Raw genomic sequence first — 14,642 nt, forward strand, 5'->3', positions numbered from 1 at the left:
GGGCAAGGCGCCGAATGTCCTCCTCCTCAAAAATCCACTCACCACTGGCGTCTTTAATAGCCTCGATCCTATTTCGCTGTCTCCTAATGATCGTTGAGAGGTGGAAAAACCTGGTATTCCGGTCCCCATCTTGAATCCAAGCCTTCCTAGATTTCTGGAACCACAGAAGCTCTTCCTGTCTAAGCACAGCTTCCAACTCGTTCTGAAGAGCTCTTAGGTGACCATTCAGGCTATGATCAAAACGAACCTCCAAGCAACGCTGAACACCTTCCATTCTCCTCAAGAGTTTGTTCTTCCTCCTGATAATATGACCAAAAGTATTTTTATTCCAAACAGCCACATTCCTCCTGAATTCCTCAGTAGCGAGGAGAACATCAGAGTGGGGATGCCAATTGCTTTTAACGAAATCCTTAAACTCGGGGTGAGACTCCCAAGCCACCAGATACCTAAAAGGTCTATTACCTTTCAGCCGATTTCCTTTGACCAAATTAATGAGGATAGGGCAATGGTCTGAGTGACGGAAAGGGAGATTAAGTACCTTGACCTCAGAAAACCTATAAATCGCTGCAACATTAGCGTACACCTTATCCAACCTAACAAACACACTATTCCTTTTCCAGGTAAATTTGTGGCCAGCAGCACCCAGGTCCGAAAGCCCGCACATATCCATACTTTGCTTATGATTAAGACACCGGTTCACATAATGATTACCCCCTCCTCTCTGATCACTCAAGAGGGCAATGTCATTAAAATCCCCGGCAACCAACCACGCCTCCACCATGTTGGAGCTAAAAGAATGAAGGATCTCTTGGCACAAGGTTATTATTAATATATAGTTGTTAGTTGAAGTCACAACATATATATATATATTTAATTATTAATTTTATGTTAGTTTGTTTACTAAAAAAAGAAAATAAATAATAATAATAATAATATATGATGTTAATTATACAGCAAATATACTATTTGTTTTTATTATTTTTAGAAAGGGTTTGTTGTCAAAAAAGAGAGTTATACATGGCATGTATAGAATATGTATAAAACATGTGTACACCACTTGTCTCAAGATTATCACACCATGTATTATAAATTAATTATATATGGTTATAAATTAGTACTTTTGTATATAAAAGTGAGTTTTTAGTTTGAATGGGAAAATATGAAACTTTAAATCACCTATATAAACAAATCATATATAAAGATGGAAAAGAAATGAGGGAGGTTTTGGGAAAAATGATTTTTGGCGGTTAACGGGTGACGTCAATTAATTTACGGTGGTGATCGACGATGATGTTTTAGATCTGCTGTCAGCTGTCAACGGATCATATGATTAATTTACGGTGATCAACGACGCTATTTGGCAACTGTATTTTATATCTAAATTATTTTTTTAAAAGATTATAAGTATGATTTTGAATCTAAATTATTTTTTTAAAAGATTATAAGTATGATTTTGAGTAAGTCTAGTTTTGATAGTTTCGTTAAATTTTAATAGATTTTCGATTAATGATTTAACGTCTAACAATTATTAATATAAATTTTAGACTTGTTGTCCCTTAGATTTAATAATGTGAAATTCGGTATTAAGACCTTTTAGCCGCGTAGCGAGTTTAAATGTATAATCGGAATATAAAATTAACGTAAGAGTTTGGAATATAAAATTGCTACGGATAGACTCGTAGCAGTGTCACGAGTCTAACTGAATCTTCGGTCGTAGTTAACAATATCAGTTTAGTTTACACGTTACAATTCCGATAGTCTGACAAAAGTGTACGAAAATAGTCTGGTAAAAGTGTTTGATTAACATTTTAGAGACTTTAAATTATCGAGTTAAAATAAGTTATAAATTAGAAGGACTAATACCGATATTTATTTAATAGAGTCTATATCAAATTGAATATAAAAGTTCAATTATAATTTGAATATAAAATTAGGGCGAATATACTCTTAGTAGTTTAACGTGGTTTAACGAGTCTAAGAGTATTCATAGTTCAAATTAATTATTCAGTTTAGCATTTTGTTTCGGTGACCAGAATTAGCTCGATAAGAATATTTACTTTTAAACGATATAATATTTTGAGCTATTTAATTCTTGAAGTTGGACTAAATTATGAATCGGTTATTTTATATGAGTTTTTAATACTTTTATTTATATTAAAAGAATATTTAATTTTAAAGGATTTTGGTATTTTGTTTATAAATTATTTTGAATAGTTGTGATTGTTTGCGAAATAGTTAATTGAAGGCAAATGATTTGGTTTTGTAGTTATGGAATTATTTGGAAATTTGATTTTGGAAAGAGATTTGAGGACATCACGATCTTATGATAGTTTTATATATCCATCTAGAGTAATCCGGACGGTTGGTTTTGATATTTGAAGACCATGTTCAGTGAGGGACATGGTCTGTGTACACAGTGTAAAGACCTAGTCGGGTATTGGCAGCGAAGTGTGGGGTAAGACCAATACGGGATTAGGCAAGGTTAAAGAGACGTCTCGACTATGTGATTCTTGATATGTGTGGTTATTGATTGATACATAAGGGGAGAAACTCTAGAATGGATATGAGGTTTTATGTTATCGGTTATGAGTTGATTTTGATTTATGGGTTTACGTTTGATTAATTACGAGTTTACTTGACTACGGATTTGGTTTCATAAAATGTTTGATTGATTATGAGTGGGTTTGATAAAACGTTTGATTGATTACGAATTGGTTTGACAAAACAATTGATTCGTTACGAGTTGTTTTGATAAAATGCCTATATAACGATATCGATATTTATCTATGATTTGATTTGATTTGATAACGTGATTTTAAGGTTTTTAAGTTTAAGTTTTATATTGTCGAATCGATAAAGTATTCGCGTATATTAAATGAATAATAAATAAATTTTAGACGGTCTGAATAAGCATTTTTTATCTATTCCGAAATTAAGTTAAGTTATTAGGAAATTAAATTAAGTTTTTAATATGTTAAAAATTGATGAGTCAAAATCGTAGATTGGGATACTAAAAATATTAAGAATAGTAGTAGCGATAAAACGAAACTATATAACAATAAAGTGAAGTCTATGAATTGTATTAACGTGTCAATATGTTGAGAGAACTACCAAAAATGGGTAGAACTACGTGGCTTTGATTCCCGATTTAAAGATTAAAAGATGTTCGGGATACGTAGGAAGCTTGATAGAATTATCAATCCAAGCCAAATAATTAATTAAATTTTAGGTAGTCCAAATAAATGTTTATCTATTAGAAAATTGATTCGCTTTTAGGCTGTTAGGCGTTTGTTATCCTATTTTCCTTTCATGTCCGATGCCGTTTTGGGTCGGGTGTGACACATATCACCCACTGTAAATGCTCTGTCAGATCGATGCTTGTCCGCCATCTGCTTCACACGATTTTGAGACGAAGCTAAACAAGCTTTTAAGTAAGAATTCATTTGCTCACGATCACTAAGGAATGTTTCCACCGCTGCCACAGATGTTGTAATTGAAGGAACTACTAGAAGTGACGGTGCTTCGCCATATAATGCCTGATAAGGGCTCATCTTAATTGCACTATGGAAGCTGGTATTATACCAGTATTCCGCTAAGCTTAACCAATCAGCCCATTTCTTCAAAGTAAGAAAACACATACTACGAAGATAATTCTCCAAACATTGGTTGAGTCGCTCTGTTTGCCCATCCGTTTGCGGATGGTAGGCACTACTAAATTGCAATGTAATGCCTAATAACTTCATTAACTCCTTCCAAAATGAACCAGTGAACACCTTATCTCGGACCGAAGTGATGGTTCGGGGCATACCATGTAATTTAAAGACATGATCAAGGAAGGCTTTGGCTACCTTAGCTGAATCAAAAGGATGAGAAAGAGGAATGAAATGACTGGACTTGGTAAATCTGTCTATAATAACCAAGATAGTATGAAATCCTCTAGATTTAGGCAGCTTATCAATAAAATCCATAGCGATATCTTTCCATGCTCCCTCTGGAATTGGCAAAGGTTGGAGGAGACCAGGATAAGCAGAGCGATTAGCCTTGCATCTAAGACATGTGTCATAAGTAGAAACCTACTGAATAACGTCAGTTTTCATTTTTGGCCAATAAAAAGTTTGTTGCAGTCGAGAGAGAGTGCTTTTAACCCTTGAATGCCCTCCAATATATGAGCTGTGACAAGCCTTTACTACCTTCTATCGTAGGTCAGTGTGAGAACCAATGTAAATTCGTTGATTCATACGAAGAATGTCATTGGTTAAGGTATATTTGGGATGACTGGTTGGATGGATGGTTAACTGCTGAAGCAAATTAGTAGCATTGACATCCCCTTCATAGGAAGTTTTAGCTTCCTCTAACCAAGTGGGTACCATATTAGAAATAGCAAGTAAGGAACCAGCATCACCTTCTTTTCTTCTGCAACTTCAAATATCTGAAAATATTTATTACACTTACTCACCCAAAGATCTACATCAACACCTTCAAACACAGGAGGATCGCATTTCGGAAGTAACTTGTGGAAATAGGGAGTTCTCTCAGGTGGAGAAACTTCTACGAAGGATGCAGGGGATGAATTAGGACCGCTGCCGAGAATTGCTTTTCCAGTGTTAGTATTGAGGGTTGAAGTCGTAGGTTGATCGGAATTAATCTGGATACCGGAATTAATCTGGAGGAGCTTGGTGAAGGTAGATAACACGTTGTGGAACCTTTCATCAATGGATTTGTTGGAATCCAATTGATCTCTTCGTAATTGATTCTGCTCTGCAATTAGAGTTTCAATCCTCTTCTGTTGCTCAGTTTGTTGATCGCTTATCTTGTCCAATCTTTCTGCAGTAGACTTCGATCGATCGTAAAACTGACCCGCGATAGCCTTGATCTGATCTTCGAGAGTTTCCATGGCTTGTTGATTCTTCTTAGTTACACGAGTTACCAGTGCAGTCGTATTTATCATACCCGATCAGAATTTGCCGGAGAATCGAGATCTTTGATACCAATGTTACGATTTACACTTTACAGAAAAGAATTAAGATGAAGAAGTTCATAGGTAGGAGATAGAAAAAGAAATCAGAGAATAGAGAGTGAGAAAAGAAAATAATTCATTAATATTTTTCATGGTCCCTTACAATGACAATAGCTGTATTTATAGCAGTGGCAAAAGATACTTAAGGAAGAAGAAATGACAGCTAGCAAAACTTAACACTTAAGTAACTAAGACTTAGTAGCTAAGACACTAATAAAAGGAACTAAAACTTAACAACTAAGTAATGAAACTTAATAGCTAAGAAACTAATAGCTAATTACTTAGGTGTAACAATTAATCTTCTTCTTTCTTTGGTACGTAACAGGAGTTTATGGAGGTCTTGTAACGATCGATTATGGAATCATATTACGGTCTCGATAGAGCAAGTTTGTTACATCGTGAAGGATGTGTTGTGTGACTGGTTAAGAGCTCAGAAATTAAAACTTCCACAATCAGCAGTTGTTGCTCCTTCAACAAGTTGTCGTAATTAGCATCCTCCTCCATCGACTTTCCTAGCTTGCAGCGTAGATGCAACCCTTTTATCTGATCAATCTCAGGCGGGCCCCGGGGCTATTCTTCAAGACTCAACAGGACGCTTCCTGACTGGCAGACGGGCCCCGGGGCTATTCTTCGAGACTCAACGGGACGCTTCCTGACTGGCAGAATAGATATATGTTATCTGGCACGCCTTTAGTGAAAGAGTGTAAGACCTTATACTTGTTACATGCTTTCGTATGGGTAGCGAGTCATGATGGTTGTGATCAAACAGATGCCAAGGTTGTGGCCGATGCGATTCATTCGACGTCGAGTCAAGGCTGTGATCAAATTGATGCCATGGTTGTGGCTGATGCGATAAATTCAACGTCAATGACAATACTGAATTTGTGACAACATAGCTCGTTATAGGTATTTCTTCAACAAAACTTCTACCCAGTCAAATATATTTAGCAACAAGCTAACGAGTTGACTCATGCTTTTGCTCGGTCTTCATGTTTTGGGTCTTGTCCTCCGTTTTATCAATCTATCCCCAGTTTTGTTTCATCTGTAATGTTACGATATTGTCCAGTTGAGGCTCATTAATGCATTCTCTTTTAAAAGAAAAATAAAACATAAATATAAGTAAATTATATATTTGACAAATATGTACAACACATCGTTTTCACATTTACTTTTAAATATGAAAAAAGAAAAAGGGAAACAATTTATTTTGGTTGCATTTACTTCTAAGAATACTTTTTGAGCTAATGTTTCATCGAGAAAAAGAAAATGCAGACAAGGTACCAAAAGGCCTTTTTATTTCCTAATAACACTTAATCATGCGCACGTGCTTTAGATAATTTCTCAGAGAGTACCGAGTTAACCACATCCTTGACAAATACGTAAAAACATTCTCGGCATGAATTTGGCATTAGAGTCGACTTATGGAGTTGCTGAATGCCATCAGAATGACTGCAAACACAGCTTGGAACAGACTGAATAACATGCCGTGACTCCTTAAAACCACATGCTGCCAAAATGGTATGAGTCACAACTCTTGCAACCTCCTTGAATCCATTTATTCCTGCACATATCATCAATCATTGAGCGAATTAAGAAAAAAAAGAGATACTTATAGAATCTTAGAATGTGTACAAGACCAAGCAAGATATGATCTTTACCTAACTGTTTGGCTCCGTTTAATAGCTTTAGATTGAGCTTGACAAGTAACTGTATCTCACTTTTGGCATCCTCGTATTTTCCTGCCTTACTTCCCGTGCAACCTGTTTCTAGTTTAACATCTTCCTTAGAAACACCTGCCCTGCAAGAGGAAGATGAGCTAAGATCTGCTTTGATGTTCAATGATTCAGAAGCTTCTGCCACTGACATAACTGAAGTTACTGAACTGCCAGATCCATCCTGCTTATTAGTTACATTTTGCGACCCATTGTATAGTCTTTTCTGTGCCTGTGTTTCCCTAGTGGCATTCCTTTCACTGCTAGTTTGGTTTTTCTGAGATGACGTGGATAGAGATCGAGATGCAGATGCAGATGCAGAAAATCCAGGTGAAGGATTTGGTCGATTATCATAAGATCCTGCCATTGCTTTGGGCATGTTCAAACTATGCTTTTGCATTCTCCACTTGGTGGATATATGCTTATCATCAGTTTCCTTCCCAAGGGAAGGAAACGTGTACTGCTTCTCGGTCATAGAACTGTTTCGCAGCCCTCTACTTGCAAGTAGTTGTCTTTTTGATGAATGTAGGCTTGAACTTCCATCAGTGCCCGTTTTTGAAGCACTGCCTTTGTAAGGAGGATTTTTTAACACACAGTCAACACCATTGGTTCTTCTATAATCCTGTTTTACTGACTTTGCCTTATCCAACATTTTCCATGCTTTATCAATATCATAAGGACATCTACCATGAACAGAGGTTCCATGTAAACTGTCATCTTTTGTCACTTTCCCACCATTTGCTGGGACACTACTACAATTTCCGATGTTCAATCTACTAGATGCAGTTGCAATGGAAGAGAATCTCAAGGATCCATTTTGCAGGGTAGTCCAATTATCACGCACTGCTTGTACATAGTTGCACACATCACGACATCGACTCAATGTTCTGGCACCATTTTGGTTTATCTTCTCTGAATTGCTCTGAGGTGTTCTTCTGCGACTAGTTTGAGTTCCTTCACCTGGAAGATTCATTTCCTCTGAACGATTGGGCTGCCTTTCATGGGGAAAAGAAGACGATCTTGCTCGAAGACGGGCAAGTACAGGTTCGCCTGAGTTACATACAATATCAAAGATAGAAACATCTTCCCGATCTACTGGAGTGACATTAGAAATGTCTAAAATGTTCTGATTGCTGATAGGAACATCAGATAAAGCATCAGATTCAGCTGTTTTCACTTCATTGGACTTCACACATAAATCTTGATTGGCATCCTGTTCATCTTTTAGAATATTTTCATGTTCAGTCTTAGAAACAGCACAATCATGGCAAAACCAATCCCCTTCAGGTACAGTAAAACCCAAGCCAACACAATAAGTATGAGCAGAAGAATCACAAAGATCACACAGAAGTAGAAAGTTTTCATCTTTAGAACTGTGGCAAACACTGCATTGAGTTTGTGCATATGGATCAAACGTCCCAATTGAGGTGTTACCAAAAAGAAAGTAAACCTAAAAAGAAATATTATGTTAGACTGTGAGAAAAGGAACTCGATTAAATTGCCTAAACTGACTATAACTAGAATTCTGACCAACATTATCTATAGTAAATGAGTTTGTTCGAGATAGCATTATCGAATCAACACCTTACAAAGCTAATTTAAATATGCTCTAGAACCTTATAAATGCAATGGGAACAAAAATCTCTTTCTTCGATATTAACCGATCAGGCTTGGATTGAGGTTAAGAGAGGCTAAACAATTAAAGGTTAGATAATTAACTTGGGTAAATTTATTATGAAGTAAGAAAATTTAAAGGTTAAATGGACATTAATTGAAGGTTCTTCTTTACTTATGTTGTTAGGTTGAAAATTGAGAGTTTATGGATTGAAATAAATTGTGATTTTATGAGTGAGGGGCAGAATTCGGTCAAAAATAAAAGTAAAGGTCAAATCAGAGTACAACAACCCATCAAGTATAAGATTTGCGCATAAAAATGGAGGTAATTACAGTCACCAAGTAACAAGAAAAAAGGAAAACGAGCTGAATTACCTGATCGCGTTGAAGTACATTAACAATGCGCTCAGAGGGAAAGACGCCTTCCTTAGGGGGTCTACGGATGGTGGTGAAGCGGCGCTTGCACATGGGGCAACGAGACTCCACCTTGGCCCACTCCATAATGCACACGAAGCAGAAGAAGTGATCGCAGCTATCGATTTGGCCTCTAATTTCGTTCCCATTCTCAGACAAACAAATACCGCAAGGTAACGAGTCTGAATCGTCCGTTAATATCGGTTGCTTTCCCCGTGAATCATTTTCTACTCCCTCCTGCTTCTCTGCTAATTCGTACTCGCTGGATTCTCTCTTCGAATTAGGGTTTAAGGTTTTGAGGCGTTTAGTTGGGGGTAAAGAGAAAGAGTCGAGCGACGAGGGCGAGGGCGGGTAGCTTCCCATCCCACTGCTGAGTCGCGGGGCGAATTCTCCCGCGTGTAGCTAATATCGATACCAAGTTCTAATTCCTCCGCTACGTATATAGCGATGCCAACAAATGGAAAGTTCACTTTCTCTAATAAATGGGCTTAATGAGCCTGGCCCAATGGACTCTACTTTCCCAAAATTACTTCTAACGTTATGTTTTATATTAATGGGATAAATAAATGAATATGAGATTCAACAATTTGTAAAACTGATTTTTATTTTATTAAATCTCTAAAAAATTATACAGGAAATTTAATGGATAAAAAACCAAACATTTTAGATAACTGTAAAATAATATTGAAACTTGAATTATCATGCAATTTTCTCTATACTAATTTTTTTTTTTTTTGATGAAAAGTAATACTAGAATAAATCAAGCCGGAATGACATCCTTACAAATAGAATCCAAAATGTGTGTTGGACAATCCTCAATAAAAATTAATGGAGAGGGAATATCCCTAGCCCAAATTGCCATTTTATGTGTTGGGACGTTTCCTTCCCGATGGATAAACTGAAAAGTACAAGAGAGGAAGCCCGAACTAAACTCTCGCACGTCTTCATACAATGATTGCAGAGTGGCTTGTGGTGTGCGTTTAAGTAACAATGTATCAATAACTACATGTGCGTCAGATTCAATGCAGACTTGAGGGAAGTAGCAATCACGAGCTAGGAAGAGACCCGCCTGGATAGCAAGGAGTTCCGCTGCCTCAGGTGACTCGCAATATTTTAACGGAATACCCGCAGATGCAAGTACCAGCCCGTCCCCATCACAGGCAATCAAACCAGCCTTAGCGACAAAGCCATTTTCCCCTAAAGAAGCATCACAATTTATTTTAGTGACGCCTCGCGGAGGTGGATGCCAAGTCTTATTAGGGTCAGGTGCTGACGTCCCAACGGTTCGGGGATTTCTATCATCCTCCCTCAAGTTCCAATCCTTCATAAAATCCCGTAGTTTCTTCAACATAGTTTCATCGTTCATCCACTCCTCCCCATGGATGAATTTGTTTCGTCTAAACCATATCCACCACATGCCACAGGCAGCGCGTACAAATTCAGCTTCTTTCAATTGCTCCATGCATACTTGTAGCTAAGAGTAGCAATCAGCAACATCAATTTTATCAAGACGAAGTGGGAGCTCCATATCCTTCCAAACTTTTTTATTTGCCTTGCAATTTTTTATTGCATGAAGATTATCTTCAACAGGCGCACCACAAACAGAACAGGTAGGTAGAATTGCTATTTCACGTTGAGCAAGAGCAGCATTCGTTACAATTACTGTAAATGCTTTTTTTATATTTTATAATTAAAATAAATTTACTTAATATATATATATATAGGAGGGATCAAGTGAGAACCCTCTCTCAGGCGAGGACACTTTGTTATATGAGAACTAGATGAAACGACGTAATTTTGATACCTTTAATTAAAGATTAAATAAGAAAATGAGGGTAGAGGGATTTAAACCTAGGACTGGGGCATAGAATGAATGACAAGCGCACACCATCTACCGTTGGGCCACTTACTTTAGTTTGTTTATTATATAATTCCTTAATTTATATATTATTAAGTTACTCTGATACTAAAAAAATCAAATACTATATTTTTTAAATAAAAATACACTTGCTTTAGTTTGTTCATTATACAATTCTTTTATTTATATATTATTAAGTGCTTCTAATGCTAAAAAAAATCTAATACTATATTTTTTAAATAAAAATACGCTTGCTTTAGTTTGTTCATTATACAATTCTTATTTATATATTATTAAGTGCATATGATTCTAAAAAAATCCAATACTATATTTTTTAAATAAAAATATATTATATATTTTAATAAAATTTCATATTAATATTTTATTTATATAAGAAAATATATTTTTTAAAACATACGTTAGAACATATAACTTTTAAAATACGAACTATGAAGTTTAGAACATACGACATATTTTTTAGAACATACGTTATGTTTTTTAGAAAATGCGTTATGTTTTTTCGAACATGAGTTATAAATTATATTATAGAACAAATGCAAAAATGATCCAGATATCTACTGATTTTTTTAGAACATTATACTTAATTTTTAGAACACAAACTATAAACTTTAGAACATACGTTATATTATTTAGAATATGAATTATAAATTATATTATAGAACAAATGCAAAAATAGTCCATATAATATTTTTTAAGTAAAAACATATTATATATTTTAATAAAATTTCATATTAATATTTTATTTATATAAGAAAATATATTTTTTTAAATATACGTTAGAACATATATTTTAACTTTTAAAACACGAACTATGAAGTTTAGAACATACGACATATTTTTTAGAACATACGTTATGTTTTTTAGAACATGTGTTATGTTTTTTCGAACATGAGTTATAAATTATATTATAGAACAAATAAAAAAACGATCCAGATATCTACTGATTTTTTTAGACCATTATACTTAATTTTTGGAACACAAACTATATATTTTTTAAAACATACGTTAGAACATATATTTTAACTTTTAAAACACGAACTATGAAGTTTAGAACATACGACATATTTTTTAGAACATACGTTATATTTTTTAGAACATGTGTTATGCTTTTTCGAACATGAGTTACAAATTATATTATAGAACAAACGATCCAGATATCTACTGATTTTAAAAAAAAAAATTATACTTCATTTTTGGAATACAAAAATAAACTTTAGAACATACGTTATGTTTTTTAGAACATACGTTATGTTTTTTAGAATGTGAGTTTTTTTTTTAACAAAAAAAATGGTTCATATATTTACTATTTTTTTAAAACATTATCTTAATTTTTAGAACACAAATTATAAAGTTTAGAACATATGTAACAATATTTAGAACATCGTCCTTAACATTTTAAAACATAAATTATAAAAATATAGAAGAATTAAATAAATAAGAAATTAGAGCATGTTCTTGGATTTTTTTCTATTAATAATTCATTATTATGCACATTTATTTTTTTATTAATAATTCATTATTATGCATATTTAATCGATATTAATAAGTGCATGAATCAAATATTAAACAATAGAAGCTAAAATGGCACTGGTATATTAAGCAGCGCGCAACATGCTATAGAAGAAAAGCAATTAGCTTAGTGGTAAGTAATGTGGAGTGTGAATGAAGAGGCCATTGTTCGAATCCCACTTGTAGCAGCGTTTTTTTTTTAAAAATTTTCCTACTCTAAACAACGCAGTTTTGAGTGTTCTCACCATAACGAAGTGTCATCACCTAAAAAAAGGTTCTCATAAGAGCCCTCTCCTATATATATATATATGTATATATATATATATGAGAGATCAGATGTGACACATCTCTTATGGTGTGACAAGGTTTATTGTGTGACAATGACCAATTTTGTAATTAACCAAAAGGAGGTGGCAAATTTGTAAATAAAAGGAAAGAGAAAATTGTTTTATTTTTTTCTTTAAAATGCATTTTTCCGATTTTTCCAACCTCGTTTTTCAAAAAATTTTATACCGTTGGACTCGTCTTAATTAAACGGTCATTTTAAGATCCATGAAGCTCAAGTAAAAAAAATTCCGGTGAACGGAATTCGGGTGGGCGTTTTCCGGCAAGCAAAAACGTGTCTAGAAAATTCTCATAAAATTCCAGAAAATGTAAAACATTATTCTAAGAAACTTTAATTCTGAAGCGAGATTTCTTACGGTTTAGTCCCAATAAAATTGTTTCCTTAATTTTATCCATTTTACATGCTTCAACAATTTGTTGGGTAAAACCTGTAAGGAATCTCGCTTTGAGCCAAGAATTAAAGTTTCTTAAAATAATGTTTTACATGTTTTGGAATTTTTTGGACACGTTTTTTTGTCCTACTTATGTTGTTCCAAATCAATGTACCATTTGTTCCAACAAAATACTTATATTGTTCCAACAGAAAATTGTTTTATTTCTTTTCTTTAAAATACATTTTTCTGACATTTCTAACCTTGTTTTTCAAAAAATTTTATACTATTAGACTCGTCTAAATTAGACAGTCATTTTAAGATCCTTGAAGCTCAAGTAAAAAAAATTCCGGTGAACGGAATCCGAGTTGGCGTTTTTTGACAAGAAAAAAAGTACCCAGAAAATTCTAAAAAAATTCCAAAAAATGTAAAACATTATTCTAAGAAACTTTAATTCTTGGATCGAAGCGGGATTTCTTACGGTTTAGTCCCAATAAAACTTGTTCCTTAATTTTATCCATTTTACATGCTTCAACAATTTATTGGGTCAAAACTGTAAGGAATTTCGCTATGAGCCAAGAATTAAAGTTTCTTAAAATGATGTTTTACATGTTTTCAAATTTTTTGATAATTTTCTGGGCACATTTTTTTGTCCTACTTATATTGTTCCAAATCAATGTATCATTTGTTCTAACATAATACTTGTATTGTTCCAACAGAAAAATGTTTTATTTCTTTTCTTTAAAATACATTTTTCCGATATTTCTAACCTTGTTTTTCAAAAAAATTTATACTATTAGACTCGTCTAAATTAGACGGTCATTTTAAGATCCCTGAAGCTCAAGTAAAAAAATTCCGGTGAACGGAATCCGGGTGAGCGTTTTCTGGCGAGAAACAAAGTGCCCAAAAAATTCTAAAAAAATTTCAAAAAATGTAAAACATTATTCTAAGAAACTTTAATTCTTGGGTCGAAGCGGTATTTTTTACGGTATAGTCCCAACAAATTGTTGAAGCATGTAAAATGGATAAAATTAAGGAAAAAGTTTTATTGAGACTAAACCGTAATAAATCCTATTTCGACCCAAGAATTAAAGTTTCTTAGAATAATGTTTTACATTTTTTGAGAATTTTCTAGCACTTTTTTGTCACCGGAAAACGCCCACCCGGATTCCGTTCATCGGAAATTTTTTTACTTGAGCTTCAGGGATCTTAAAATGACCGTCTAATAGTATAAAAATTTTCAAAAAACGATGTTAGAGATTTCGGAAAAATGTATTTTAAAGAAAAGAAATAAAACAATTTTCTCTATCCTCTCTTTCATTTTATTTACCAATTTGCCACCTTGCCCTTTTTAATTATCATCAAAACTACGTAGTTTTGTTATGTCACACAATAAGCTCATTGTCACAACTTAAACCTTTATCGCGCTGGATTTTACACCTATATATATATATATATATAAAGAAAACCTGGCTATTATTAAGAAATAGAAATATTGAGGGTAAATTATATACGTGGTGTACAACCTTTACCCATAATCACATTTTGGTGTACAACCAAAATTTTATCACACTAAACTGTATAACCTTTTAGTGACCTCCCACTAAAATGTACATCAGGTAATTTTGACCGGTCAACGTCTGGTCAACGCGTCACCTCATTACTTTTAACCTCCTAACATAATTGCGCTTTAATAATAAATTTCCAAGATAATACTGTATATTTTGAATAATTTATGAATAATTCTGATTTTGAATAAAATTTATTAAGAACTTAAAAAT

At 33.9% G+C, this 14,642-nt stretch overlaps 1 protein-coding gene across 2 annotated transcripts; it reads right to left on the bottom strand.

The window, feature by feature from the left end:
* Positions 1 to 6,122: 6,122 nt before the first annotated feature.
* LOC136233837 (uncharacterized) lies at positions 6,123 to 9,164 on the bottom strand. 2 transcript variants are annotated; one of them, XM_066023535.1, is made up of 3 exons: positions 8,719 to 9,164; positions 6,676 to 7,942; positions 6,123 to 6,578 (listed from the first exon to the last, which is right to left on the bottom strand). In XM_066023535.1, the coding sequence occupies exons 1-3, from the start codon at positions 9,118 to 9,120 to the stop codon at positions 6,328 to 6,330; spliced, it is 1,920 nt and encodes a 639-aa protein (XP_065879607.1). In that variant the 5' UTR covers positions 9,121 to 9,164; the 3' UTR covers positions 6,123 to 6,327. The 2 variants fall into 2 exon arrangements, with proteins under 2 accessions (XP_065879607.1, XP_065879600.1); XM_066023528.1 differs by having other exon boundaries at positions 6,676 to 8,179.
* Positions 9,165 to 14,642: the final 5,478 nt, after the last annotated feature.

This window comes from Euphorbia lathyris, chromosome 1 (assembly GCF_963576675.1).
Source record: "Euphorbia lathyris chromosome 1, ddEupLath1.1, whole genome shotgun sequence".
Classification (NCBI taxonomy): domain Eukaryota; kingdom Viridiplantae; phylum Streptophyta; class Magnoliopsida; order Malpighiales; family Euphorbiaceae; genus Euphorbia; species Euphorbia lathyris.

Coding starts and splice junctions, on each gene's coding strand:
- LOC136233837 (XM_066023528.1), bottom strand. CDS start 9,120: ATGGGAAGCTACCCGCCCTCGCCCTCGTCGCTCGACTCTTTCTCTTTA. Junction 8,180..8,718: donor ATGTACTTCAACGCGATCAG/GTAATTCAGCTC, acceptor ATTTCTTTTTAG/GTTTACTTTCTTTTTGGTAA. Junction 6,579..6,675: donor AAACGGAGCCAAACAGTTAG/GTAAAGATCATA, acceptor TGATATGTGCAG/GAATAAATGGATTCAAGGAG.